Source organism: Chaetura pelagica, unplaced genomic scaffold (assembly GCF_000747805.2).
Source record: "Chaetura pelagica isolate M959 unplaced genomic scaffold, ChaPel_1.0 scaffold548, whole genome shotgun sequence".
NCBI lineage: Eukaryota > Metazoa > Chordata > Aves > Apodiformes > Apodidae > Chaetura > Chaetura pelagica.
The window spans coordinates 320802-346928 of NW_009970728.1; the positions used below are offsets into that span (position 1 = coordinate 320802).

At 36.2% G+C, this 26127-nt stretch overlaps 1 protein-coding gene across 1 annotated transcript in view; it reads left to right on the forward strand.

Annotated features, from left to right (window-relative positions):
* KIAA1328 (KIAA1328 ortholog) overlaps positions 1–26127 on the forward strand; it is a 143431-nt gene that overhangs the window by 11524 nt on the left and 105780 nt on the right. Inside the window, exon 4 of the mRNA XM_010007135.1 lies at positions 2893–3008. Coding sequence (XP_010005437.1) covers positions 2893–3008 — 116 coding nt within the window. The remainder of the gene's footprint in view (positions 1–2892; positions 3009–26127) is intronic.

The following is a 26127-nucleotide window of genomic DNA, read 5'->3' on the forward strand; positions in this document are numbered from 1 at the left end:
TTTACTGATTTGTCACCTTCACTCTCAGCTGTCAGTTCTCTTTTTGTTCCTGAAAAGAGCAGTAACAGAAATGAACACTGTCATGTTGCCCAAAGGAACAGTTGTGCCCTTTGTGGTTGCTGTGCCTTCCTTCTTTCACTGCTCTTTTCTGACCACGAGAAGGTGAAAAGTGGATGAAAATCCTTTTGAGGAGCATTATGAGCCTTGTAATATTTCTGTTTGGCATTAGTGAAGTTTTTCCTAGTTCTGCTAAAAATTGTCTGTTCTTTGTTGCCAGAAGACAAGGAAATAAGTATATAAAAAAATTTCACTGAGCTATAAATGGGAAGTGACATAAATCCAGCACAATCTGATGACGTTCTTGTATTCCTTCTAACTTGCTTGTGCCACCTTCTGTGAGTAGCTGTCTTCAGTATCTCTCCTGCCCTTTATGGGCTGTCTCCTGCTTCCTGATACATAAACACATACTGCCACATTGCTTTTAAGATCACTTTCTATTCTCTGTCATTTACTGCGTAAGATATGTGGCACAGTAAACTTATCTGCCTCTGAGTATGACAGCTTGCTGTGATCTGTGTTAAATACAAACAACACATGAATGTGATGCAGACTGATCTGAGCAGCAAATCACAGAATCTAGAGATGGGTATATTTGCTAGGTTTAGACTAATTTCTCCAGTGCTCTGTCCTTGCTTAACTTATTTCCTTATACCATTGTTTGATTTTAGTATTCTTAGATGCCAGCATAGCTCATTGTTTTAGTTGTCCCTAACCTTTTTCCAATGCAGCATCAATCCTGCTGGTTGTAATTGAGCTTCATGCCTTATATAGTACCCTGGAGATAATACTTATCCCTTCCGATCCTACAGTTTTTCCCTATTCTTCTTTCCTTCCTGTCTTTCATCTACACAGACATTGCTGTCTTCATTTATTTTTTCTAATTGCTGATTCTTATTCTCTGTTCTCTATTTTTATTTTATTTTATTATTTTTCTATTACCTCTTAAGAAGCTGAAAGCATTCTTGAGTCTTCCACTGGTTCTGTGAAGGAAGGCTGTATATGGATTACATGAAGGAAGGCTATATATATGCTGCAGTCACTTACCTGATTGCTCTAGATTCAGAGAAAACGAACGGCTTGTTGTTAAATGCAACAGTATGAGTCTGCAGCCTGTGGCATTTGGACTGTAGATGTAACTGCACTGGGAAGCAAGGATGTGTAGCAGATAATTTACAGGAGTTTGTTGCCTTCTTACTAAGGAGAGCACAAATGGATGAAACCCGAGTTAATGCAGCTGGGTGCCTTTTCACTGTTTGTTTTCTGATGTATGTGTATCTCTTTTGACAGCCTTGAGTGGAGGGAAGGGGCCTAGGAATAAGCTGATGGACACTGCTGGCAACAGGATTGTAGCTGAGCCATGGACATGTGAATAGTGGAATGCTTTTGTGCTCAATTCATGTCTTTTTTTGGTGTAATTTAGAAACCTTCCAATTGATAATTTGATGCTTTCAAACCACTCTAGCTTACAGAATATAATTTTATGCTATATGTTATTTTACTCCCTCCAGGTTTGTATAGAAAAGGTGGAAGTGTCAGTGTTACTCATTTCAGCTTCATGCAGTCTTCAAGAACTGTTGTGGGAAGGGCTGTGGGTTTCTCTTAAAGTTGTGGAATACTGCCTTTCTAGAATTTGCACCAGTGAGGTTACCCAGCTGTAGTGTTTGTCTTTTCCACTGGAACATCAGAACAAACCTGTGCCCTCTTAAGGGAAATGTCCTGATGTCAAATGGATGGCTTAGTCCCTGAATGGAGTTAAGTGTGTCAGTGAGTCTGATGGGATGAGTGGAAGGCTTAGTCCAATGCCTGTATGGTTTTTCAATATATTTCCCCCTCCTTTTCTCTTCCTATAGGATTGTTCCACTTAAAGGAAGTTAAAACTGAAGTTTTGTGACAGTTTTACTGCTTTGGTCTCCTGTCATCTGTGTTGTGGCATCTGTTTCATCATCATAAAAGCCTGAACTTTAAGAGCCTTCAGCAACAGAAATTGCCTAAGTGCAGAGCAATAATATTTATTAGTCTAAGCTCATTACTTAATATTTTTGTAGAGCTATTATAGAACCATGATTTCTAAGGTTTTTTAGCATAGTTACAGGATCATATGTGCATAATGGTCTTCTTGCCTACGTGATACCAGAATAAATGTTTTTACAGCTTGCTCTTGAGGTGCAGAATAAATGATCATTGTAAGCCTTTCTCACATTGCCATCTTTTAATCTTGATCCAATTATTTACACTGAGCAGCAAGATACAGGGTGTCATGGCCCAGACAGAAAGGAGAATTTACTACTGTGGCTTGATATTTTAAAATCCCCAGAAGAGGACAAACTGTTTTGTTTAGAGAAAACTAAGAAGAAAAATGATTCCTTTCCTGAACTTATATTTGACCACTAAATGTGAAAGGAGGATTAGTTTATAGATTAAGAAAAAGAGAAGTTTTTCAATTTCCTTCCTGTCTCAGCAACTAATCTCTTCTATTTGAGTTGTCTGTCTACATGCCCTAAGCTTGTAAGGATCCCAGTGTGTCTTCATTATGGCTGCAGGGAATCAGACTGCACAAATCTAATTGTGGGTTCAGGTCCTTACTTTGTTGTTCCTTGCTACCCATTAGTGTGCATAGGCTCTAGTGTGACTACTGTGTTTTTAAAAAAAATAAAAATATATTGCATAAAGTCATATGCATCTTCCAGTGTAATATAATAAAATAAACGTTATGAGGAACTAACCTGTTTAAAGGTGTAGAGGGTCATATCCATTTACCTGGAAAGCGAAGGAGCTGGAATTCAGGCACTGTCATTATGGGCATATATTTTATTTCTCTCAAATTCTTTTCAGGGTAAGTGAAGAAAAGGAGGTGACAGAAGAACGGCTGAAAGCTGAACAGGAGTCATTTGAGAAGAAGATCAGACAGCTAGAGGAACAGAATGAACTTATCATCAAGGAAAGGGAAGATATCCTTTAAAAATGTGTGCAGGGTCTTTCTGTCTGAAATGAAAAGTGAACTACAGAGAAATAATTGTTCTAATTTATGGCAGAGAATGAATCTGCATGTGCTGCCATTCAAAAGCAATCAGAGAGATGACTTGTCAGCATGTGATGCTGGTTCATTTGAGCTTAAAACTGCCATCCAGCTGTTCTTATGATGTTGTTTTGCTATAAAACAGATATTTGTCAACTAAAAATGACAATAAGGAATTCATACATTAAAATATGGTTATAGATCTATTTTTTTAAAAAAAACTTAATCCTGTTTGTTTGTTGTAATTGAGGTCTAAAACTTGCGTGGTGTTCCAGTGCTCTCTGTGTCCAGGGAAAGACAACCTATCCTGAAAGCATTTAACCTATAAGTATGTATTAAGTTTATCCAGTTCAGACTTTTTGGGTGTAGCTTTGGTTTGTTGCTTTTTCAAATAATGTTAGCCTTTTTTTTTTTTTTTTTTTTTTTTTTTTTTCCAGGCTGTGACTTCCATTTTATTTTTGTTAAACTGCATATGCTTAGTCCTAATCCTGAAATATCACATGCTAAGTCAATGTTGCAGGATTTACAATTTTCCTTCAGTGTGATGTGATAGACCTGTATGAAATCACCTTGTTAATTTCTCTTCTAAACCTTTGATATTGGTGCTTTCTTGTTAATTCCTCAGAAGGCTAATTGTTGACTACAGTGGAGACAGTGGTGCAACCACAGCAAAAACATGTGATTCATCAGGACCTATATTTCAAGTAGGGAGAATACTAAGGCTATTTTGACTTCCATTTTATTTTTGTTAAACTGCATATGCTTAGTCCTAATCCTGAAATATCACATGCTAAGTCAATGTTGCAGGATTTACAATTTTCCTTCAGTGTGATGTGATAGACCTGTATGAAATCACCTTGTTAATTTCTCTTCTAAACCTTTGATATTGGTGCTTTCTTGTTAATTCCTCAGAAGGCTAATTGTTGACTACAGTGGAGACAGTGGTGCAACCACAGCAAAAACATGTGATTCATCAGGACCTATATTTCAAGTAGGGAGAATACTAAGGCTATTTTTAAAAGTGTTGTTGAAACCTAGTGCATAATACTGTTGTCAGTCCTGAGTCATTCCTTGTTCAAGTAAATGAAGTTAGTGACAAGAGTTATGGAGAAGGGCTACTTAAGATGTTTGAGGCCTGGAGAACCTATTTTCTGGGAAGAAACAGAAGTGTGTGAGAATGCTTATGAATAGTGACTGGCCATAGGTCAAGATGCTGGTAAAGTGAATAGCGGGAGAGACAATGTTGAGACAAAAAGGGTCTATTCAAGCTTTAGGCCAGTGTTGGGAAAGAAATAAAAGGTGATGAACAGTCAACAAACTTAAACATGGAACATAGAAGACAGTTCTTGAAAATTTGAGCAATCATATTTCTCAGTTTAGCACTGGAAGCCTCAACATAAAAGAAACCTTTTTTTATGAGGGAGCTTGGTTGGCTTGTGAAAGAATTCAGTGGTACATGATGTCTGTCAGCTGGGGATTGCCTTAATGACCCAGAAGATCCCTTGTGGCACAGTGGCACCTAAAGTGATAGGAAAGAATTTAGTCTGTACTAAATAATATCCACATCAACAAGCTTAGCCAGGCATGGAGGAGTTCCTAGCAAATATCTGATGTATTTAAGAGCCATTGCATGTGACTACAGCTCTTACATTAATTTTGAAGAAGTCGGTATTTTTGTTGTATATTATTCAGTCAGCTCATGAATGTGCTTGGGGTATATGTTCTTGATTAATACTTTTTAACTTATGCACATAAAGCTTTCACTAATTCACCTGATGTTTTTATTTGGCTACAAAGAGGTAGGCATGCTTTTTTGTTTGTAGTCATTTTTGGTTTTCTGTAATTTTTTTTCCCTTTACTATAAATAGATTGTGCAAGCATGAATACTTTTTCAGAAGTCTGGCAGACATAATAGAAGTTTAATGCATTAAATTTTACACTTCATAAAACTCTTAAAAACTAGAAATATAAAACAAGGTTATAATTTAAAACAATACAATTTTAACTACAGCAATCCTTGCCTATCATATACAAATAATTCCAGATCCGCAGTATACCTCTGATCAGTTATTTTTTTATCTTAAAGCTTGTTGCAGAGACAGAAAATGGTAGAAATCGCTTGCCAAAGTTGAATACAAATTCTGGCTATTTTCAAGTACAGGAGCTAGAAGTTCTTCAGGTTCTTTTGAAATGTACAGAGTACACTTACAAATAAGATATCAGAGATAAAATACCATAAGAAAAAACCTTCAAGTCTGGTAAAATCCATTTTACTTACCCTGGAAGTTTTGTTTTTTTCCCTCTTCCAAAGCTAATTTATTGTCTATAAAATTACTTTATCTAGCCCACTATTTAAAATTACCCTACAACAACAGGTGCTTCTGATCGAACTGCAGCTACCCAATGAAGTGTAATTTCAGCTTGGTAAAGGTCTAATATGAATAGCATGAGGAGTGTGGGGTTTTTTCAGCAATGTGTCCTATTTGTATTTTTTTTTTCTTATTAAGACTCTTGCAGTAAAGATACACTTTGTGTGCTCTAAATCCCTGCTTTACAGGCAGGCTTTCCTCATTTTGTTGTAACTTTCCATTTTCTTATTTACTTTGACAAACTATGTGGATCCCCCCATTTGGATTAATTGCTGATGAGCTATGAAAAAAGCCCCGGGGAGTGGGGATGTAGGTGCTATACAGTGATCTCACTGCAAAGCTTTGAGTAAGCTACCAGCATTGAAGAACATTTGTCTGAAGCCTAAGCTTACATTGCTTTGCAATTGGTCAGTGCTGTCTGGGCAGAGAGCAGCAAGTAAATTTCCATGCAAATTTAAAGGTAAATTGCTTCCTTTATTTGTACTTGGAACTTTGAAATTTGAGTAGTTCTTCCGAGGACATGCAGTTAATGGAGGACAACCCTGATGAGCATGCTGTGCCTCATAAATAGGCCAGCCTGTTGTCAGGGCTGCCAAATACTTATTATCACAGAATTAAGGAAAATTAGGGATTGCAAGTAGTTGTCTTTTCCCCAAGGCACTATTGTTAGACTTGTCACGTTAACTAAAGAATTGGTCAAAAGTAGATATTTGGCTAGTATTTCACAGGATGTTTCCACTGGAAACTGACTTCTTTCATAATAAACTTGATCTCAAATGTTTCAACTAGTTTCAAAAGTAAAAGAGGATCTAACCTTTATCTATTACAAACTCTTGTAGCCTGTTTTCTAAAACAGTTCCAGTGCTGCTGTTCTTTGGATATGTGATGCTTAGTGTTTAGTGGTGTAAGGTACGTATGCTGTGGTGACATCTTTTGCTTTTCATAATAAAATCTGCCCAAATGGGTCATACTGGAAAATCAGTTAAACAGATGCTCCTATTCTTTTGATAACTTCCACAATGAAAGCATTTTACAGCTATGAGAATAAGAAAGTAGTGGGAAGAGATTATCATCTCTTCATCATCTCATCATCAAAGGGAAGATTAAGCAGGTGGTAGAGTGGAAGACTTAAGTGGAGGCAGTACTGGGGAAATGGGAACTAGAACCTGGCTGGGAGGAAAGACTTGGAAAAGAAGGCTGGGCTGTGCACAGCTGATGTGAAGAAGTAAAGCCTGTGACTGATGAGTTCAGAAGCTTTTGGGACAAGCAGTCATGGCTAGGGATGACCCAGGATGGAGGCAGGTGGCCTAGAGTCAGTCAGATGATTGAAAAACAGCTGATGAAAGCAGGGATGTGTTTGTTCAGTGTATTCTACCCTCCAAACCTTGAAACAGAGTTTGGACTAAGCTCATGTGAGAAGGCTCTCCATGTCTAACCTACCTCCTTATCTTCCTCAGCATCTGCTCTTAGTATTTGTCTTCTGTTTACTTCTGTATTCCCAGGTTGTGATGGGTACATACCAGGTGACTAAACTCTGCTTCTTGCAGAAATCTGAATTCTGTCACGGCCTTTGGAGTCTCTGACTTGCAACTTCAGTGTTTTTTGTGGTTTTGTTTGCATTTTCAGAGTTAAGGATGAGCAGCACACACTACATTGTGCTGTAAGGCTACTTGCACTGCCTCTTCTTCCGCTTCTACTAGGAGCTGTTACAAGACAAGCTTCTGGCTTTCCTTTTTTTTCTGGCGTATTTTCAAGCACCTATTATTAATTTAGGTCCTAAATACAATTTAATTTAAGAAACAGGAAAATATCTTATGTAAGGTGCTCCAGTACTGTTGTGATAGATGTCTTAGAAAAAAAAGTGATGATAATGAGATTAAGAAACAAATATTACTGTTATTTCAAAGCCCGAAGAAATTATGCTATGGTCTTTAGTTTTTCTTGTTATAACCACTAAGGGTTTTTTTTTCATCTAAATTTGTTTGTGTTGCATGAATTAATAAGCAAAAACAGCCTGAACCTTTCTGTGAAGATTTATTAATTGGGGGAGAGGAAGCTTGCTTATTGAATTCTAAGATGTGCAGAATTTATAGTTTTGGATATAAAGAACAGGGAGGTAAAGGGAAGAAGAGATTCTTTTTATTACAGATTTTCTTTTTTCTTTTTGTAAGTTTAAACTCTTCAGCCCTACTAAACTGATATTTTGGTTTATATTTAGAATGTACCTGGAGTACTTAACCTTTTGTTGGACTTAATATTCTCACTGAACATGATATGTCGATTTGAAGACTCCATCAAGTTCATACAATAAATTTTATTTGGTTTACTTACTTAGTCTTAAAAATGATCAGAGAATCTGTTTACATATGTCCTTAATATTGTAACTTAGGACTACTAAATTAGTTGATTTTGCATGCAGTTAACATGAATATTAATTTAACTAAAACAGCTCATTTGCTAATATTGTTAGTGAGACGTAGAATATTAATTTCCTAGAAGAATAATGGGCTTCTTATAAGCATTATCTAGAGACTTTAATAAAACACTTTGTGTTATTAAAGTTATTTTATTATTTAGTTCATTACCTTACTCTTGTGTATACTCATAAATTAGTGCTAGTTAAATATTTTCTCCTTTTCGTATCTTTATGTATTAATGTAGTATTAGCATTATTTTTAGAAAAACAATAGTTGCTGACATGCTTAATGTCAAAGAACAAAACATTAGAAAATCAGGAATCAGAGTACAGCATTTACTTGTTTATTCTGTCATTTCTCTAATGTTGTATTTGATTTTCTGAAAATGGGGAAAGAAATAGGCACTTAGGCTAAGCCTGACTGTGATTTCTGCTTTTGTTATAGTTACTGCAGTACAATTCCTGATAGTATGGTTTCTGACAAGTTATGAATTGAGAGAATGTAGTGACCATTTTTATTTTTTTTTAATTTCTCAACGTAGCTGCCTCAGCTTATTATTTTAAGTTTTTCCCTCCTTATTTTTTCATGTGTGAATGCGTACGATACATATCTTCTTGTGCGTCATAATGTCTGAAGGCATGTAAGGAGAACGAAAAATTAGTATTTTGTTCCTTTCTTCCATTTTATACAACTGCTTCGCTCTTTCAAGGTGCTTCCCTTACTGTCATTATAGGTCTCTTACTAGTTAATGTTTCTAAGCAACCATTATGGTCTGTTGAATAAAAGCTGAACTTATTAAAAAGTCTCTGAATATTTATATGCTATTCTGTAATGGCAGGATTGGCTAAATCATGTATGCATTTAAGAACTTGTTAAATGTAGAAAAATCAGTCAAAAACTATTGGGTAAATAAGATATTTTGAATTTTTCATGAACTTCTAAACAAAAACAAGGTGATACCTGTTTTAATGTTTAGTGTTCAAATGGATCAATGACTGAGATTAATTTAAAGCTCTGATCTCTATGTTTAAACCTAGCTGGTGCCTTAGAGCATAAGCTAGCCACATTGTCCATGCTGTGAAATTATCCAGAACCAATAGGCAGCATCTTAAGAGTTGAACATCAGCCTCTGCTGAATGTGAGCTAGGTAGGCTTTTTGCCCTAAAACTTCATGCCCTGTGGTGCAGGATTGTCTGTGAGATGACTGGCTGCCCAGAGGGGTTGCAGAGTCTCCTTCACTGGAAACATTCAAAACCTGCCTGGACATGTTCCTGTGTAACTTGCTCTAGGGGATCCTGCCCTGGCAGGGAGTTTGGGCTGCATGATCTTTTGAGGTCCCTTCCAACCCCTAACATTCTGTGATTGTGTGATTCTGTGAGATGGTGCTGTCAATACAGAAGTATAGCTGTGGTCTAAGAGAACCAGAGTTTCTTGGTATTTTATACTGTAATGGGTGGAATGATGATGTTCTGTATGTGGCTGACTGAAGAGATTACTTTCCCACTAGGCATCCCTGGCATAGAATTTTGAGGCCCACTGAGGCGAGTGTTGAGGACTAGTAGCATTCTTGCATCCCCTTTGATTCATGGCATTTTATACTGTGGTGGTTTCTTCCTGCTACTGGAGACCTGCTCCTTCTGAACTGCAGTCTTAGTGGCTAGAAAAAAAGAGTTCTACTCTGCCAGGTTGTTAATAGCCACTGGGATGCCATGCTGCACAGAAACCTGTCCTCTGGCTCTAAAGGATGAGTGGTATCTCTAAGCACAGACATGATATTATCTGTACCACCTATCTGGTGTGGATCTCAGAACTGGATATGATGATGAGCCACCCCTGTCTGAACTTAACAGGAGAGATCTGTCATTAGAAATGCAGCTTCAGCCATGGCAATCTTGTATATCAACATCAGTCACCCTAAGGAAAAAAACCTGAAGTGTGTTAGGTAAAAGGTATTTCTCTGTAGAAGCCAGGCTGGTCAGAAACGCTGTGTCTCAGGTGAAAGGCATATCTTTTTTTCAAACACTTAACTGACCAGGCTACTTGCCTGACCCTTGCTTTTGTGGCTATTGCTCTGAGATACTTGGCATAAGGATTTTCAAAGGGATTTTTTTTTTTTTAAGTTCAATTTGCCTTTATGACATTTGGCTCATTTGGGAACAAAGACTGAGATCTCTTAAAAGGAAGCACAAATGGGAAAATGAGATCATTAATTGTTGAAGCTGGTACTGTAACAAATTGACTAAAAATGTGGATTCAGAGAAATTGATGTACTTTATCCTTCCAAACTAAATGAATTCTCCATCTGCTTCAGCTTCTCAACTATAATGAGGGCGTTGGGCTGACTCTGCTATTGGTTTCTCTGTCTTCCTGAACTATTTTTGAAAGTTTAAACATTTCTTGCATGATTAAATACACTTTCAATAAATCAATCTCATAATAATTGTTGTTCAGGGGAGTTCATTATTCAGTTTAGTCTTTTAAATTACTCTTCTTCTTTAAAGGATTCTTCTGACGTAATGGCTTCTGCTAAATCCATTTGCCATGCTCTGGCTTGTAATTACTTTAGATTTGAAGAATAAAATGAATGGCTTTATTATTAATCAGTAGCAAATTTGTCTTACTGTTTTCAACCTTAGAGTGGCCTTCGCTCATGAGGTAGTTTTAATGGTCTAGATAGCAAAACACTTCATACCTCTCTTTCAACAAAGATTTTGTGAAAGCAATCAGATAGTTTTGGTTTTTTTCTTCCACCGCTCCCATCATACATTTGTCATAGTGACTGCGGATTTGCTGTTGTATGCTGTCAGCTGCTGGCCCTCTGCAAGGCTAGTTTAGCTACCTGCTTTTAGATTGTAAATTTTTCAGGCTGGAGTAGCCTTTATTTTTGCCTTATGCTGAAGAGAGTACATTGCATTTAAGCATAGCATTAATGTAACACTGGCTGTTATAGTGGATATTGGCCTATATGGGCTTTGTCACTGTTCATACATGATTAAAACTTAAACCATGTCTTTTCTCCTTTCTATTTTTATGGGGTTTTTTAGTTCTTATTTATGGTGCTTTTGTAGTCAGATGAGATGCAAGTTGATGTGTGACTTTTCAGTAGCAGAATGCCATCTTGGACTGAAGTTTACAGCAGCTGAGACTAGTCAGATAACTGTCCTATGTGAATCTTCTCCATTTGACATCAGTTCTTTTTCTATAGTCTCTTGTAAGGTTGTTTGAACCCATCCTTAATTTACACTGACAGTCAATGCAAACTGATATAAAAGCATTTTCAGCCTTGCTAATATTCTTGAGATCTAGTGGATGTTACATTAATATCTCATTTTCAGAGACTGCTTAGAAAATGGAAATGAATTAGTTGTAGAGTTATAGACATTAAATAAATCTCAGCTTTTAATTTCTGTAGGGTTTCCTTGCTATAACAGCATTGTGTTTTTTTTTTTTTTCTCTTTCAGTTGTGATGTTTAACCAGGGCTAACAATTTTTGAAGTAGTGCTGAGGAATTGGAGAAGACATCCAAAAAGTTAAGAATAGTGTCCTTAAAGTCTTAATTCCAATGCTCTCTGGGAGGTTGTTAAAAGTGTGAGTGTAAAACTGAATGGAATTTATCCCTATACAAGAACTTCATAGACGACTTCCATCTGTACCTTTTGTCCTTAATTCTGTTTGTGTTACACCTCCTTTCTCTAGTTTCGGGAATTGTAGTTTTTCATTTCACATCCATATTTTTGAGATCACATATTAGTGTCTATATATGTTTGTTTAAATGCATTTTTAGTTGTGGAAATGGCAAGTTTTTACTGATGGCAGTATGGTCACTTGCACTGAGTGTGTGTCAAGAAAAGGTTTGCTTCTTGGGACAAAAAACACCACAGGTTTATAGCACAGGGAGTACAGTTGTAGTAATAAAGATTATGTTGCTGGTAAGTTCCCCTCAAGGCCCCATGATGGTAATACCCCTATATTTTGTCTTTAAAGAAAACTGCTGAGAGGCAATAATTTTTTTTTGTATGTGTCCCATTTTCATTAATGCATGGTAATTGATGGAGTTGCAGTGACTTGTAACAGTAATGAGTTCTAAACATAAGAATGCACTCCTTTCTAATAAGTGAGCACTGCTGGGGTTTAAAAGCGTACTAAATCAGTTGCTTTAGTATGAATTTATTAGTTTTTTTCAGCATTAGCTTTAATAGTAGTTATTTACATAAGCGTACATCCCATTAACCGCCATCAGGGCTGGAAAACATGCTGAACTGTTCATATTTTCATATAATTATTGAACATAATGGTTTCATTTGCATTTCTAAACAGTGATGTTTCTGTCAGGCTTGGAAATAGTGTCTTTACGCAGTCCCTATTTCACATCCACTTATTTGACATCGTTAAATTTTATGCTAATGTGCTTCCCTAGAATATCATCAGTAGGACAGATGCTTGTGCTTTAATATACAAATCAGAGATGTGTTGCTTTCCCCCCTCCCCTGAACTGCAAAAGAAATAAAAAAGCATATCTGCACTTTTTAGATATAGTTTGCTTCATTGTAAAGAATTTGTAAGAAATTAAACTTAGCTTTCACCCCTACTAGTCACTTCCAAATGTTGTAACAAGATACTTTCTTTATGAAGGGTGGGAGACTATTCTTCTCATGAGAGAGGAAGTGTCTTCTAAAATTCGAAGTAATGATGTGTTAAAATGAAGATTGTAACCTTGAGATTGCCTCTTGTGTAAGGCACAGATCCCTGTGTAGCAAGTTGTCTACCTAGGCAGTGGTCTGTGGCCTGACTTTCCTGGCAGCAGACTGTCACCATAGAGAAGAATCAGGAAGGGAGAAATTTCAGCTGCTAGACTCAATGTTTGTCAGCAGAAGTGCATTTGGAATTGTACACTGTCAGGTTATTACTTTTCCGTTTAAAGTAGATTTTTTAGTTTTGCTGTTCTACAGGCAGGCAGATGTCTATGAGTCCTTACTAATTAAGCAGGGATGATGATTGTTGTATGATCAGTGTTGCTTTGGTTCTTTAGATGTACGTAAGAGCTTTGATACTTGTACTGAAATGAACAGTGGAACCAGAGTGTCAAAAACCTGAGATAGTGCCAGAAATTGCAGTTCTGAATGTGGATATGATGGAATAAAGATAAATTAATACAATGAGCATGACCACCAAACCCACACTGCTTTTCTTTCACTTAAAAATTAAATCAATATGTTGCATCTTGTACTCTATGAACTTTATCTTAGGATGACTTCCTTACAATTCTAAGTAGAGTGCCAGAGGTAGAGCAGATGAGTGCAACCTGCAGTATATAGTTGTGGTCACAGGAAAAAGTAAATATCAAGATGTATGTTGTGTTGTTTATAAGCCAGACATGGCCCGTGTGTATAAGCATGGCAACCCAGTGAACCTCTAGTCAGTTCTATGCTTTTACTTTCTTACTGTATATGGCATTGGGTAACTCTGCTATCTTACCTACTACTTACCTATTTAAAATTTGGGGTATTGCTTGCTGGCCTTTATGTTATGTGAAAGGTTAACTTTGAGCACATTGCTTATCTGTGGCATTTCACAGACACCCTCAGTCTTGAGCAATAAAAGCATCGTACACCTCTGAAAATCTTAAATAAAACAAACATTTTAGGGTCACAGACTGAGAGTGTTTTACAAAGATTTGTTATTTCCATTGTGTTTTATACATAAATGTAAATGTTTAAAAATGGCTGTCTTCTTGGGCATGTTGTTGAAGACTGGAAGGAGGCACCCAAATGGAAAAGGGTACTTGGACTGAAATAAAAAGGCATATGCATAAAGGGCTATGTGAGCAAGATGGTCATATATTCTGATGGGTTCTGGGCTCATGGTGTCTTTAATTATAGATGATTAACAATTTGCTAGTTGCTTTGCAGACAAGTATAGAGACAAAAATCACTGCTGGGAGATGCTTGCAGTCTAAGGCCTCATTCTGGTGGTGTGTGTATAGCTTTAAGTCATGGATAGTAGCAATATTAAAACAACAAAAAGAAATTTCCTTGAGAGAACTGAGAAATTTACAGAGAGAACTGTTGGCTTTTTGAAGTATTTCTATTACATCTTTGAGGTGGCAATAGTGCATGCAACAAGTTTATAGGAAACAATTTGGAGCAAGGTACTTTTTGTTAGACTTTTTATTCAGGATTAAAACAGGGTGCACCAAAGTGGGGTAGCAGTTGGTGAGATGTGCTAATTTCATCTGTGAAGTACTAGATAATTTGAAGAGAGCACCTCTGTCATGCAAGGGCAGTCTGTTGTACTGCACATACTCTGAGATGAACTCCTGTCAGCTTCTCATTTCAATCTTGAAAAGAATGCTTTAGGTAGTTGGCAAATATCCTTATTTCAATATGTGGCCATAAAAAGGTAAGGTATAATGATTTTTAACATTAGAAGATTAACATTTTATCTTTAAATAAAATATGATACCAAATGAAAAGTAAAAGAACGGAAATATTCAAACTATGACTCTTTGGTGTCAAATTATGCATCAAGTGTGACATCTTAAGTACTGAAGTGATTGAAAAATGAGTCAGCCAAAGGATATATATCCCAACTATTGAGAATTAAATGGAATAAAACAATTGAGTCTAAACTTGCTCAAACCCTTCTAGATGAACCAGGAAATCAAGAAGTAGTGTTGTTTACAGTGAATGTATCTTTCTTGGTGCCAATGCAGATGCAGCCTGCAAATAGTTGGCATACTGTGACGGCATCCTAAACTAATTTTAAGCATGCCAAAAGATGATTTTGTTTAAACTTAATTGCCAGGCCAAGACTATTGCTTCTGCATTCATCTAACTTCAGCAAAGTTCAGATATGATAGATTTAGCAATATGTCTTTTCTTTCAGCAGTTTGCAATCAGCCAGGTTCCTTCTTATCCCTGTACGGTTTCATTTCTGGCACGTTTTGATAAATGAAATCACATACTTAACATCTGAACTACTTAGCATTACTGCTTGGAAATCTGAAAATACCATTGTGAAGGTTTGTCATTTGACTGGTGCATATAAATCATTGTTAGTAAAAATGATTTTTTTTCCCCACCTAGTAGTTTTGTAAACTCAGCTTGGAATTTGACAGTAAAGTGGCAGCTTGCTGTCTTCAGAAGTCCTGTAAATGAAGTTTTTTTTAGTGCAGTTTGGGCATCTATTTATCCTTTTGTAGATACTGTTTTTAGCTGGTTTGTGCATATTAAGCTATGACACCTTGAAATTGTTAGTGAAGCATCCTCAGGAGTGGAGTAGACCTTATGTTCCAAAATACAAAAATAAAATAAGTGGTAAAGAAAATGTGCAGTGATCACAATAATTGGCAGGACTAATATTGTTTACATGCAAGGAACAGAATACTGAAATAAGGGGATATTGCTTTCATGTAGTTTCTTCAGAGAGAAGAACTCACGTAATTATATAAAAATGTGAGCAAAGCACTCAATAGCCTTCATAGCATGTGAACTCTTCCAGTTACACTGCTCAGATGGTTGTGTGGTTTTCTTCATATTTCATTATCTTCAGGGAGAATTTTTTGGTTGATATAAATATTGTTATCCGCATTGATGAAAGATCCTTAGGTGCTTTTACAGATGATACTCGTCAGCTCTTAACAGTGTAGAATAAGACTCAAGTCAGCACAACTCTTCAAGTCCAACTGTCACTTCAGGTAACTGGACAAGTTCTGTGAGACCTTACTGCTCTATTTCAATGCTAATAGCCATATTTAAAATTCCAGTGCTTTTTTCTTTAACCTGCCAATAAATCTGCTAAATAAATTTCCCCTATGAATAGAGGGAAATTAAAAATTAGAAATACATTTCTAATTATCTGCAGAGAGAAGTTATAATATAGTATATTATATGTAAAATAGTTATATATTTTAAAGTAATATAAACTTACCTTCAGGACAGAATTTGATTGTAGACAAGTTTGCATGGTGTTATCACTGATAGTGTGAGTCTAGATTTGGTTACCCTGAAAAGCCTCTTGTTTTCTCCAGAAAGGCATCTTGGTACACTGCTTTAGGAACACCTGCTGTGGTGTCTCTCTGCACAATCTGTGAAACCTAGTTGATTTTAATGAACTGTTTATATTGAACTTGTCTCATGTTGGCAAGGTTCATGTTGTATATTCCACTCTTCTTTGTGGAAACAGCCGTAGGACAATCCAAATAATGTAACAATATAACTGCATTGTTCTGACCAAACAGTGGATGCATCAGAGAGTCTTCTGGCTCATCTGCAGGGAGCAAATGACCATAAGGAACCTTCTCTCTCTCTTGATCAATCCTCATAAAATATTTCTATTCATGTAACTGTAAATATCTGCCTTGGTTCATTCGTTTCTTCTCTCCACTGAGTTATTTTCTGAAGAGTGTGTTCTAAAAGATCCTCTGATGTTTTTTCAATACCTTTTAATTTTCACAATAGTCACAGTCACAGCTAGCTTAAACATGCTTGTTCTTCTGCCATCATTTTGCTTAAATAGATCTTTCTTCTATATAATGTTTTACAGAGAAGGGATTAGAGCAATAGACATTACCTGTCTCAAAGGGAGAAGAGAAGATGAAAGGAGAGAAGTTTCTTTTTCACTTGGATGCATGAATGATGCTTGACATCTGGATTATCTAGGTATCTTGGTGAAATTACACAAAGTTGAGAAGAATTGTATGACTGAAATGTCAGGGAGCTTAGCAAAGTCAGAATAACAATGTGTACTAATGGGGATTTGTTTGTTTTTTCTTGCATGTGGAAGTTTTTTCAATAAAGCTCACCTTTACGAAGCTACTTAGTGAAACTTTTGGTTAGTGTCATAGTAAGTCCCCAGAAGTCAAACTTAAACACATGTATATACTATGATTAAAGGTTAATGCTTTTAAGTAACTGTAAATACTCAGCTGACAAATTACGGTATGACTTTAAGTGAGGGTTTTTTTACCATAGTGAAGGTATCTTGTCAATTCTTCTCATTGGGAATCCTGTTCAGTCTTGGCTTATTATCATGCAGTGAGGACGTGTGATGTCCCTGCAGGTGTTCATTGGTAGTTGTTCAAGGACATCAAGCTGTAGTGAATGGTTTAAATTTGGAGAGAAAATGCATCATGTAGCTGGATCTGCATTAGCTCTATAGCTTCTGGTGTCTTGGATCTGTTAATGCTACAGCAAAGTCAAGATTTACTCTCAGCATAATGACTTTTGTTTTTAAATACCAATAATAAAGTATTCAGAAGTTTAAGATCTTGATCTGCAACAGATTTATATTTAATGTAATGCATCTAGCAAGTCACATACCTGTTTTTCACATCGTGTGTTTTCTTCACTGTGCATGAGGAAACGTGGCAGAAACCATTCTGAAAAATTATTAATTTTAATAAATTTAAGTTGATAAATGCTGCCCTTTGGTGTTTAGCTTGGCTTCCTCTTTGTCTACATCTACCCCTCTGGGGGGTGTTTTGCAGCCCTTTCGTGTTGGCACGTCTGTTTATCTTTGTAGTAGCTTAGAATCCCTTTTAGCGTCTGTTTCATAAAGTCCAGCAATTTATATCTTATTGAAAGAGTAATTTGCTGCTGCTGCTGCTTGAAAATAGATAAAGTATGGGTAACCCTTGCATTGCAGAAGCTTTGCTTTGTAGTTCAGTTTTGTAATAAAATTATTGTGGGCATGCTGAATCAGTGGCATTTTGAATCTAGTAAACCTTTCTGCCTCCAGAGCAACCCAAACTGTGTTTCTGTGCTGAAAAAAAAAAAAAAAAAAAAAGCAGTTAATTCTCTTCTCTTTTTACAATACTTCATTGCTTTAGGTGTTCATCTACTTTTGTTTTCTTAATGTCAGGACTTTTTATTTTAACAGGTCTTGTGAAACCAGGAGACTTGAAGAACATTAATAAATCTGCCTGAAGGTTAAAACTCTCATGAAGTATATATGAGATTATACATAAAGTTAAACTCTTCACTCTTTGGGTTTCCTTGTTATATAATGTGAAACTTCATTCTCTAGGAAAGAAATTTGCTGCTTGGTAAGACAAAATAGTAGGCATATTCTCTGAATTTTCCTGGAAGATAACTTGTTTGGTCATCTTTGAAGTGTATTGCCTAATGTGGATCTGTATTTCAATGCTAAATCTTTGAAAGGGTTATGTTGTGTATTTGCTGTAGGTGACTTCAGTAAGGCAGATATTTGTGTGGCACTGTATTTGTGTCACTTATCTATATTTCGTATATTTTGGAATTTTAACATCTAGTTTATTACAGTTGACTGCTTGTCGTTGGAGTGGTGAAGAAGGTTTTCAGCGAGAAATGTGGGTGTAGGAGAGGGCAGCAGGAAGTTTCAAGAGACTGGAAGCCACATAGTGGCTTCTCTTGTCACCTCTTTTAGTGAAGGCTACAGGAGGAGTTTCTGCTCATGACTTCCTAGAGATTCTTTGAGAAACTGAATGGATGAGGGTAAGAAATACTATCCCTTGTGGACTGCAGTTTTACTGTTGTATCACATGAAGGGAACCTCTTAGCGGTCACCTCTCTGAAAAGGTGACCTCCTGTTCCAAACATTCTTTCAACTGCATACCTCTGGACGTGTATCTTCAGGACTTTCTGCTATCCCTGCTAAATAGTAAAAATGATCCCTTGATCCCAGCTACACCTATGATCCAGGGCTATGGGTAAGCCTACAGTTGATGTGTTCAGAGAATGCCTTTAGTGCCTGTAATGTTGAAATGTCCAGAAGCAGCACATTAACCAGTCATAGCACAAATCATGAGTGCAGCATGGAATCATTCTTCTTTACTGGGAAGACTCACCTATAAATTGATGTGAATACATGCAGTGTGCTTTTTTTTTTTTTTCCTGCTCACCTGTCATGATTTGTCAATCATGTAGTGTTGAGTATGCAAAGAGCTGAGAAGCTATGAGCTTCTACTTGTCTGTTAGTATTATCTATATTTCCCCAGGAATTTGTTGAAGTTTGTTATTCCCCTTTGGGATCTTGGTTCTTGAATCTTAATTTAACCTCAGGCAGTGGGACTTCCAGTGCTTGGATTTTGATGGTCTTTTTGATCACATGATAGATGATCGGAGGGCTCGAGCACCCCTCTTATAAAGACAGTCCCAGTCAACATGGGTTTATGAAAGGCAGGTTCTGCCTGACGAACTTCATCTCCTTTTATGACCTGATGACCCATCTGTTGGACAAGGGAAAGGCTGTGGATATTGTCTATCTGGACCTCCAAAAAGCATTTTACACGGTTCCCCATAGAACTCTCATGAAAAACTGACTGCTCGTGGCCTGGATGAGCACACGATCTGTTGAATGAAAAACAGATACATAGAGGGGATGGTGTCACAGTGCAAGATGTTTGTGTGGTTGTTTTCATTGGCCTGACAGAACTTCAGTACGAAAGGTATAGAGTGTGGTCAGACTCTATAATGAACTTGCATAGCAAATCATCTGTCAGATCTCTGGTCAGCTGGAAAAAGATCTGCTGACAGACGTGAGACTCCTACTATAACCATGTGGTGCTTTATCTTTTATTTAAAACTCAGTTGGTTTATTTTTATGTAAGTTTAATAGAGATGTAGTCTCCATTGCCACTATGTCCATTTTGCTATGAGTTTATCATGCAGAATGTTGAATGCTGGGTGCCTCATTCTGAAAAGGATGCATTAGGAGTCTTGGAAGATACTCAGCAATGCTATTAAACAATTTTTTATTGAGATTCATGTACAGAAGGAGTTTTCCACGGTTTTTATGGTCTTGAACCAACAAGTTTCACTAATACGTTGTTTTGCAGTGCTAGAAAATGGTTTTTAATGGATTTGAACAATTTATTATGATGCACCTTGAGCAGAAAAAACCTCCAACTTCTAGTATCTTATAGGCTGTATTCTTTGACTTCCAGTTATTTCATTGTTTGGAAATAGAAAACTGTTCTGCTGGTCTTTTTACTTACATAATATTGCTTCTTAAGCAGCCAGTGAAAATGAAATAAAGACAAGCACCTATATTTTCCTTTAGAGCAGATCAAAATTTTAAATTTAATTATGCAGCAATTGATAATACTTTGAGAATACAATTTTGTGCCACTAAAATATATTTCAAATAAGAAGACTTTTTGTAATGCCATGTTTTGGCTTTATGTTCTTTCATGAAATACTGAGAGATGCCTGTTGTGATCCTACTATTTTGATCATTGTCCTCTGACATAATGGAAGTGATCTATTTATTTTTAAGTGTGTCAGTCTTTCATTGCAACATACGTAGTATGTCAATACTGAATGTCAGTCATTCTTTTGACTTTCAGCTACTGCCATATCATGACTTTTTTTTAATGAACAAAGCATGATAATTTCCGTCTGTGATAAAAAATCTCAGCAGGTAGCTGAACACCTGATGCAAAATGAAAATACCCTCTTTGAAACAGAGAGGATTTTCTCAAGTTTCAGTGTTGTTTTTTCCTTTTCTGGTGGTTGAGTGGTTTTGACTAAAGATTGCCGTTATGTTGGAAGCATACATTGGAAAAACAGATCTGAAAGAGATCTTTAGGTATCCTGTTATTTCCCAACAGAGGATGGGTCACAGCCTGTCTTTCTCTCAGACTTCTCGTTTAGATTTTGATTCTAAGATTTAGATTTAATTCCAGTTTGGAGGCTTTGCCATAGCTGTATGCCTTTTTCTAGGCTAGGAGTTCTAAATGTTTCTCAGTCAACAAATTAAGCTCTACAGTGTCCACCACTGGTAAGCCTTCAGCCTGTCACAGGTTTTCTCTGTGTTCACTTGTCTTTTATGAAAGGCATTGCAATTTGTGTACCTGTTCCTTAGATTTCTGTCAGAGTTTTCAGAAATGGTGAAGTTGTGTAGACTTCAAAGGGCCATGAGTATTTTGTGGGGAAAGTGGTGGGTAGGCTGTTTAATCAGATTGAACTACAATGTCAATAAACCTTTAACTTAGCTGGTATTATATGCAGCCTGACTGAAATAGCATTTAGGGTTAATGAAACTAGTTTTAACAGTATCTGCAATGCTTTCTGTGTGTGAACGTGTGACATTTTACAAGTGCATTGCAAAGACTAAATTGATTCTTAGAAGAATACATTTCCCTAGTCCAGACAAGATCTAATAGATCTTTTTCCTAGATAGCAGACTTAACTTATTCTTAATTTTCTCTCTTGATTAAGATCCTGAATGGGGTGAGGTTTCTACTAAATGTCTACTCACAACAAGCTAAGAGAAAATGGAATGTCAGCCTTAAAAATGTCATTTCAATATGGTTTGACATGATAAGGTCCTAAAAGTCTCCTAACGATATACGTGCCAGTTCAGAGTATGTATGTGTGCTGTATTTGGAATCAGTGTGTGTATTCACAAAATACTGATGACACTTTGCTGGAGAGAGAGCTTGGAGTAAGGAGCACTGGCAAGCCCAAGATACAGAGGTGGATGAAAAGCAACTGAATATTGAATACAGGTTAAAAAAAATATATAATAATAATAATAATAATAAAAACATATATCAGAGTGCTTGGACAAAAAGGTATTTCCCCTATTATAGGGGGAAAAAAAGAAATTATCATTAATAATTTGCTTATTAATATTTATTTTTTTATAAACAAAACATTGCTATTCTAAAATACACTTACGCTTTTTGACATGACATGGAAATAATTTCCTTTGTGTTTTTTTGTATTTGCACAAGCACTTTGATAATTCTAACCTTTTTTCATAGTGCTGACTATGTATTTAGAACAGAAGATATTCTAGTTTTAGTAAGTTAACTTTTGTCTAGTCGTAAAATTGTACTGACTTCTCTTTTGTCTAAATACTTAACTGTTATTGAATTCCATGCATTTATGAGTATATTAGAAGTCTTATTTAACAATTAGTGTCTGGAAAATCAAGGAAAGGTACATGTCATGCATGTGCCACATACTTAAATCACGTTTTAAAAAAGCCATCTGTTCAAAATTTCATTTCTAGGGCACTCTTTATTCTACAGAGAAGTGTACCGTTTCATAAGTAGGGTTCAAAGCCAACTTGTGCTCCTATTAAGCATGTTATTAATTTTATTTTTATATATATATGTGTGTGTATGCATATTTATTACCAGCTGCCTGAATTTTCAAAACACAAGTAATTTAACATCAGCTCCTGAGGTTGTCATTTTGAACCTATAAAGCAAGCTGGAGCCTGGATAAAGACAATAGAGCTTTACACAGAACTGTGGACAGTAGCCACTCATAAAACATAGTTTTTATTTGTAGTTGTATTTCTGCTCCTATATAATTTGATACTGGATAACAGTTCTTTGAAATAACCTCTTATATGTTTTAATAATACAAGATTGTGCAATATTGTCTTATTTTTGAACCTTTTTTTTTTGTTTTGTTCAGAGCAGACATATTGCAGTTATACTTGGCTTATCTGAAACAGTTATGTAAACCAAGATTATGACAACCACTTATACTGTGTTTAATGTTGGTGATCTTGTTTAATATACCCTTGCAGTGTTTGGACAATGGGCTGATGTTATTAGAAACTATGAATCAAAGTTAAATTGAGGATATAAATCATGTTTAAACCACAGAACAAAATCATGGTGATGTGAAAGTGCAAGTCAGTAAAGGAAACTATAGGATAAAATAATTGCAGATTCTTGGTTAAAGTGTATGCAGACTGATTAAATTTTTCATGATGAAAGTGAGGCTTGCACAGATGATGCCTACCATGCTTCTGCACGGCTAAAGGTACCTCGTTCGGATGTGCACTGCATTGACATGGTGAAGCTTGGGCTTGATGACTCCCTGTTCTGAATGCATCTGGTTGGCCGCTTGGCAGTTAAGAGAACCCAACGTTTAGGGTCCTCTGCTTTTGCCTCAAACTTGAAAGAGAGGTAGAGATACTGAGAAAGGTCAAAATAATTCTGCCAGAAGGTGAGCTGTCTAGATGTAGCGTAGTGCTGTGGCCACTTCTGCTATCGTATGATCATCTCAGATGCTTTCGCTCCTAGCAGAAGACGCTTGAAAAGGTGGTAAGAAGATTGTAAGATTGTTAGAAGAACTGAAATAATTCTTCCTCAAGGGTTAGAAATATCTGTATTTTCTTTCCTTCCAAGGTAGAGCAGAGGGTGTGGAAGCATTTCTGAATCAGCCCAAAGTTTATTATTTCTGAAACATGCTTTCTGTGTTTTCTGTAGCTGTGAAATATTTTGGTTTTCTCTTGGCTACTAATAAGTGATGTCTGAGTTCCTGCTCATACTGAATGCTGAGTCTGTATTTCCGGTGTCCAACTTTCTTGCTTGAGCCTAGCTAGACTTGAAAATGTGCACGTATTTTAATATGCACAGGTACGTGCTCAAACACTTAGCTACCTGTCCCAGTGCAGCCAGATATGTCTCTGTGCCACCTCTTGGATATATCTATCTCTGCATCCAGTTATGGATGCTCAAAGTAGATGCATGTTGGTGTAGTGAGGATTTTTCTGAATAGCACAGAGTAGGTCCAAACTTTGTAATTTGTTGTATCTGACTGCTTCTAAATAGTGTGGGAAATGTTTAATGCAAAAGCATGGGAGTCTGCCTGGTAAAATATTAAATCCAAGAAGTTCAAGGAAGAGCAATGAGAAATTTAAGATAAGGATGCCAAGTGTAATTCAAAGCCACACATCTCTTAAAACAATAAAACTTGCCTCACACAATCTCTGTGTTATCGGATTTTGTGATTTCCAGTTGAACTCCTGATGTGTGTGTGCTGACCTCTGTGCAGAGTCTTTTCAGTAATCCATATTGTTATCACTGCGTTGATTTAAAAATCTTAACTCTCTGCACATTCTGAGCAACTGGATAGTAAACAAGCGTTGTTACTTATCTTTCCCTTAGACTTTATGTGCAAACTTTAATACCTTATTCATACAAGGTCTGACCTTTTCTACAGTTGCAAACAAGACTCAAAATAAAGCTTGAATTATTAAACTACCCTTTATGTTAATGCAGTACAGTTCTCATACTATTTTATATTTCTCTAGCTTCCATCCGTGTCTTACAGGAATACATCCAAATGGCAGATCTATCCTTCACAAGCAAAGCAGCTTTTTCTTTTCCTAATTAGGCAGAAAAATCAGAATCTAAAGTTTGTGACTGAACAGAACTGAGATCCTGTGATAAACATTATGGGCATAAAAGGAACTTCCATTAACTTGTTAATAGGAAAATAAGGATCTGTTTCAGGTCATATTATAGGACTACTGTGATAATAAAAACTAGTGATTGTCTTCTAAAATAGTAACATCATTCTTGTGGCAGAAGCTCATCTTGTACTAACTCTATTGTTTCTGGTTAATTGTGTGCGTGTGCGAACCAAATACTGCCAGACTGCAGTGTGTGTGTGTGTGTGTATTTTTATTTGCATTATATAAGGAATTCATGACAGTAAAGTGAAACCAACAGTCATGGGCTGAGGATCTGTTATGCCAAGCATAGCTTTATCTTTTTTTAAAGATACTGGTTTGCTGGGCTGGTAGTCAGCCTCATGAATTCCCAAGCTTGAATAACTAAGGATCCGAAATCAGAGTTTAGGTTTTGGGAGGGAAAGGAGGGGAACTATAAAGATCAGTGAATGGGAGGGAAAAGTTAAGGATGGGCACACATTTTATCTCAAAAGCTAAAGTAGCTGTAGTTTTTTCAAAACATTTTGGTTGGGGAAAAAGAAAAGCCACATTTCAACTTGTCATTTAAAGTTTGCCCTTAAAGGCCATTCTGAATTATAGTTGGAACTGTTTCTGTTGAATATAGCAAAGGTTTGACTTGTATAATTTCCAATGACTTTTGAAATATTTCTGTGCTTTCTGTAAGTGTGCTGCATTCATTTATAGTGTGGCATATATATTGGAATGGAGATGACCTTGATTTATACTGCTTCACTACAAGCATCTCCTTGCTTAAATCAAGATTCCTGATTTAAGAATTCAGCCAATATCCTAATTATAAAAGCATATATGGTGGCAGAAAAATTGTGGTTAGAATTTTCCAGGTTGCCGTGACTTTTTTTTAGATGCCATAGGAGTTGAGATGCTCAATTCCTTTTAATAGAACATTTGAAAGTTTGGGACAGGATACATGAAGCATGAGATGTTAACTACAACTAATGAGCCTAAGAATGAATAGTTGGTTGTTTACCTTAATATGCAGTTACATGAACCAAAAATGCCCCAAATGGGGTAGGGGCTGTTAGTGAAATGACTTGGAATTTTAGATCCGTTTACAGTGGAAGTTTTTTGTCTGCAGTGTTGATACATTTATAGAATATTTATTGATGCATTTCCTTTTTCAGTTATATCTGAATCAGTTTGATTATTTTTAGTGAACTAAATGTTGTAAAACATAAAGAATATGCGGTATGATTGAAGTAATGCTTTTACTGAAATCTAGAAGTAATGCTGTTTGTTACTTTCTTATTGTAAACTCCAGCAGTGGATTAATTTTTTTGCATTTATTTTGCCTTTAGTTTTGATGTATTTTGGTGAAGTTGACAACCCTTACATTATTGCCTTAAAAGCCACAGAAAAAGTATTCAATGTCTTGAAAGAGACCACTTTAGTGCATCTCACAGAAATGCTTGAGAATATACAAGAATTTATATTCTAAAACTATAATTCTAGGCTTGTCATTATTGCTTGTCGAGGGAATAATTCTAGGCTTGTCATCATAGAAAGGCACCTTCACACATCTTTAATTTCTGTAACTAGTTTTAATAATTTCCCTGGGACCATCTTGAAAATAGACCTTTTCTCAGTTATATCCTGCTTATGCAGGTCAAATTGATTTATTTTTTGCTATCACTTTTTTTGTGATCTGGATAAGCATACATAAACATGAAATTGTGGATATTAAACTGTACCTAGCATTTTATGTTCTTTCCCATGCAACTTCTTTCTTTTTCAGAAGTGAACCATAAACAGAAAGTGATGCATGACTTTATTCTCTGGACATAGCCCTATGCAATTTAGCTTACTAGTGTAGAAACTTTGGTAATTGTTCAGGTTGTAATGATGTTGTACAGAGCTCTACATGAACTAGGAAATGGCATGTGTTGTTAAATGCAAAATTACACCTGTTTTTTTGAGGAAGAGGGGGAGTGTTGTTGAGGACATGGGAAATCTCTGGGTTTGGGTTTTTTTTATTTATTTTGTAGTTTGTGATTGAATATATTGTGGTTTTTCCCTTCAATAAAATTGTAATGGCAATGTGTAT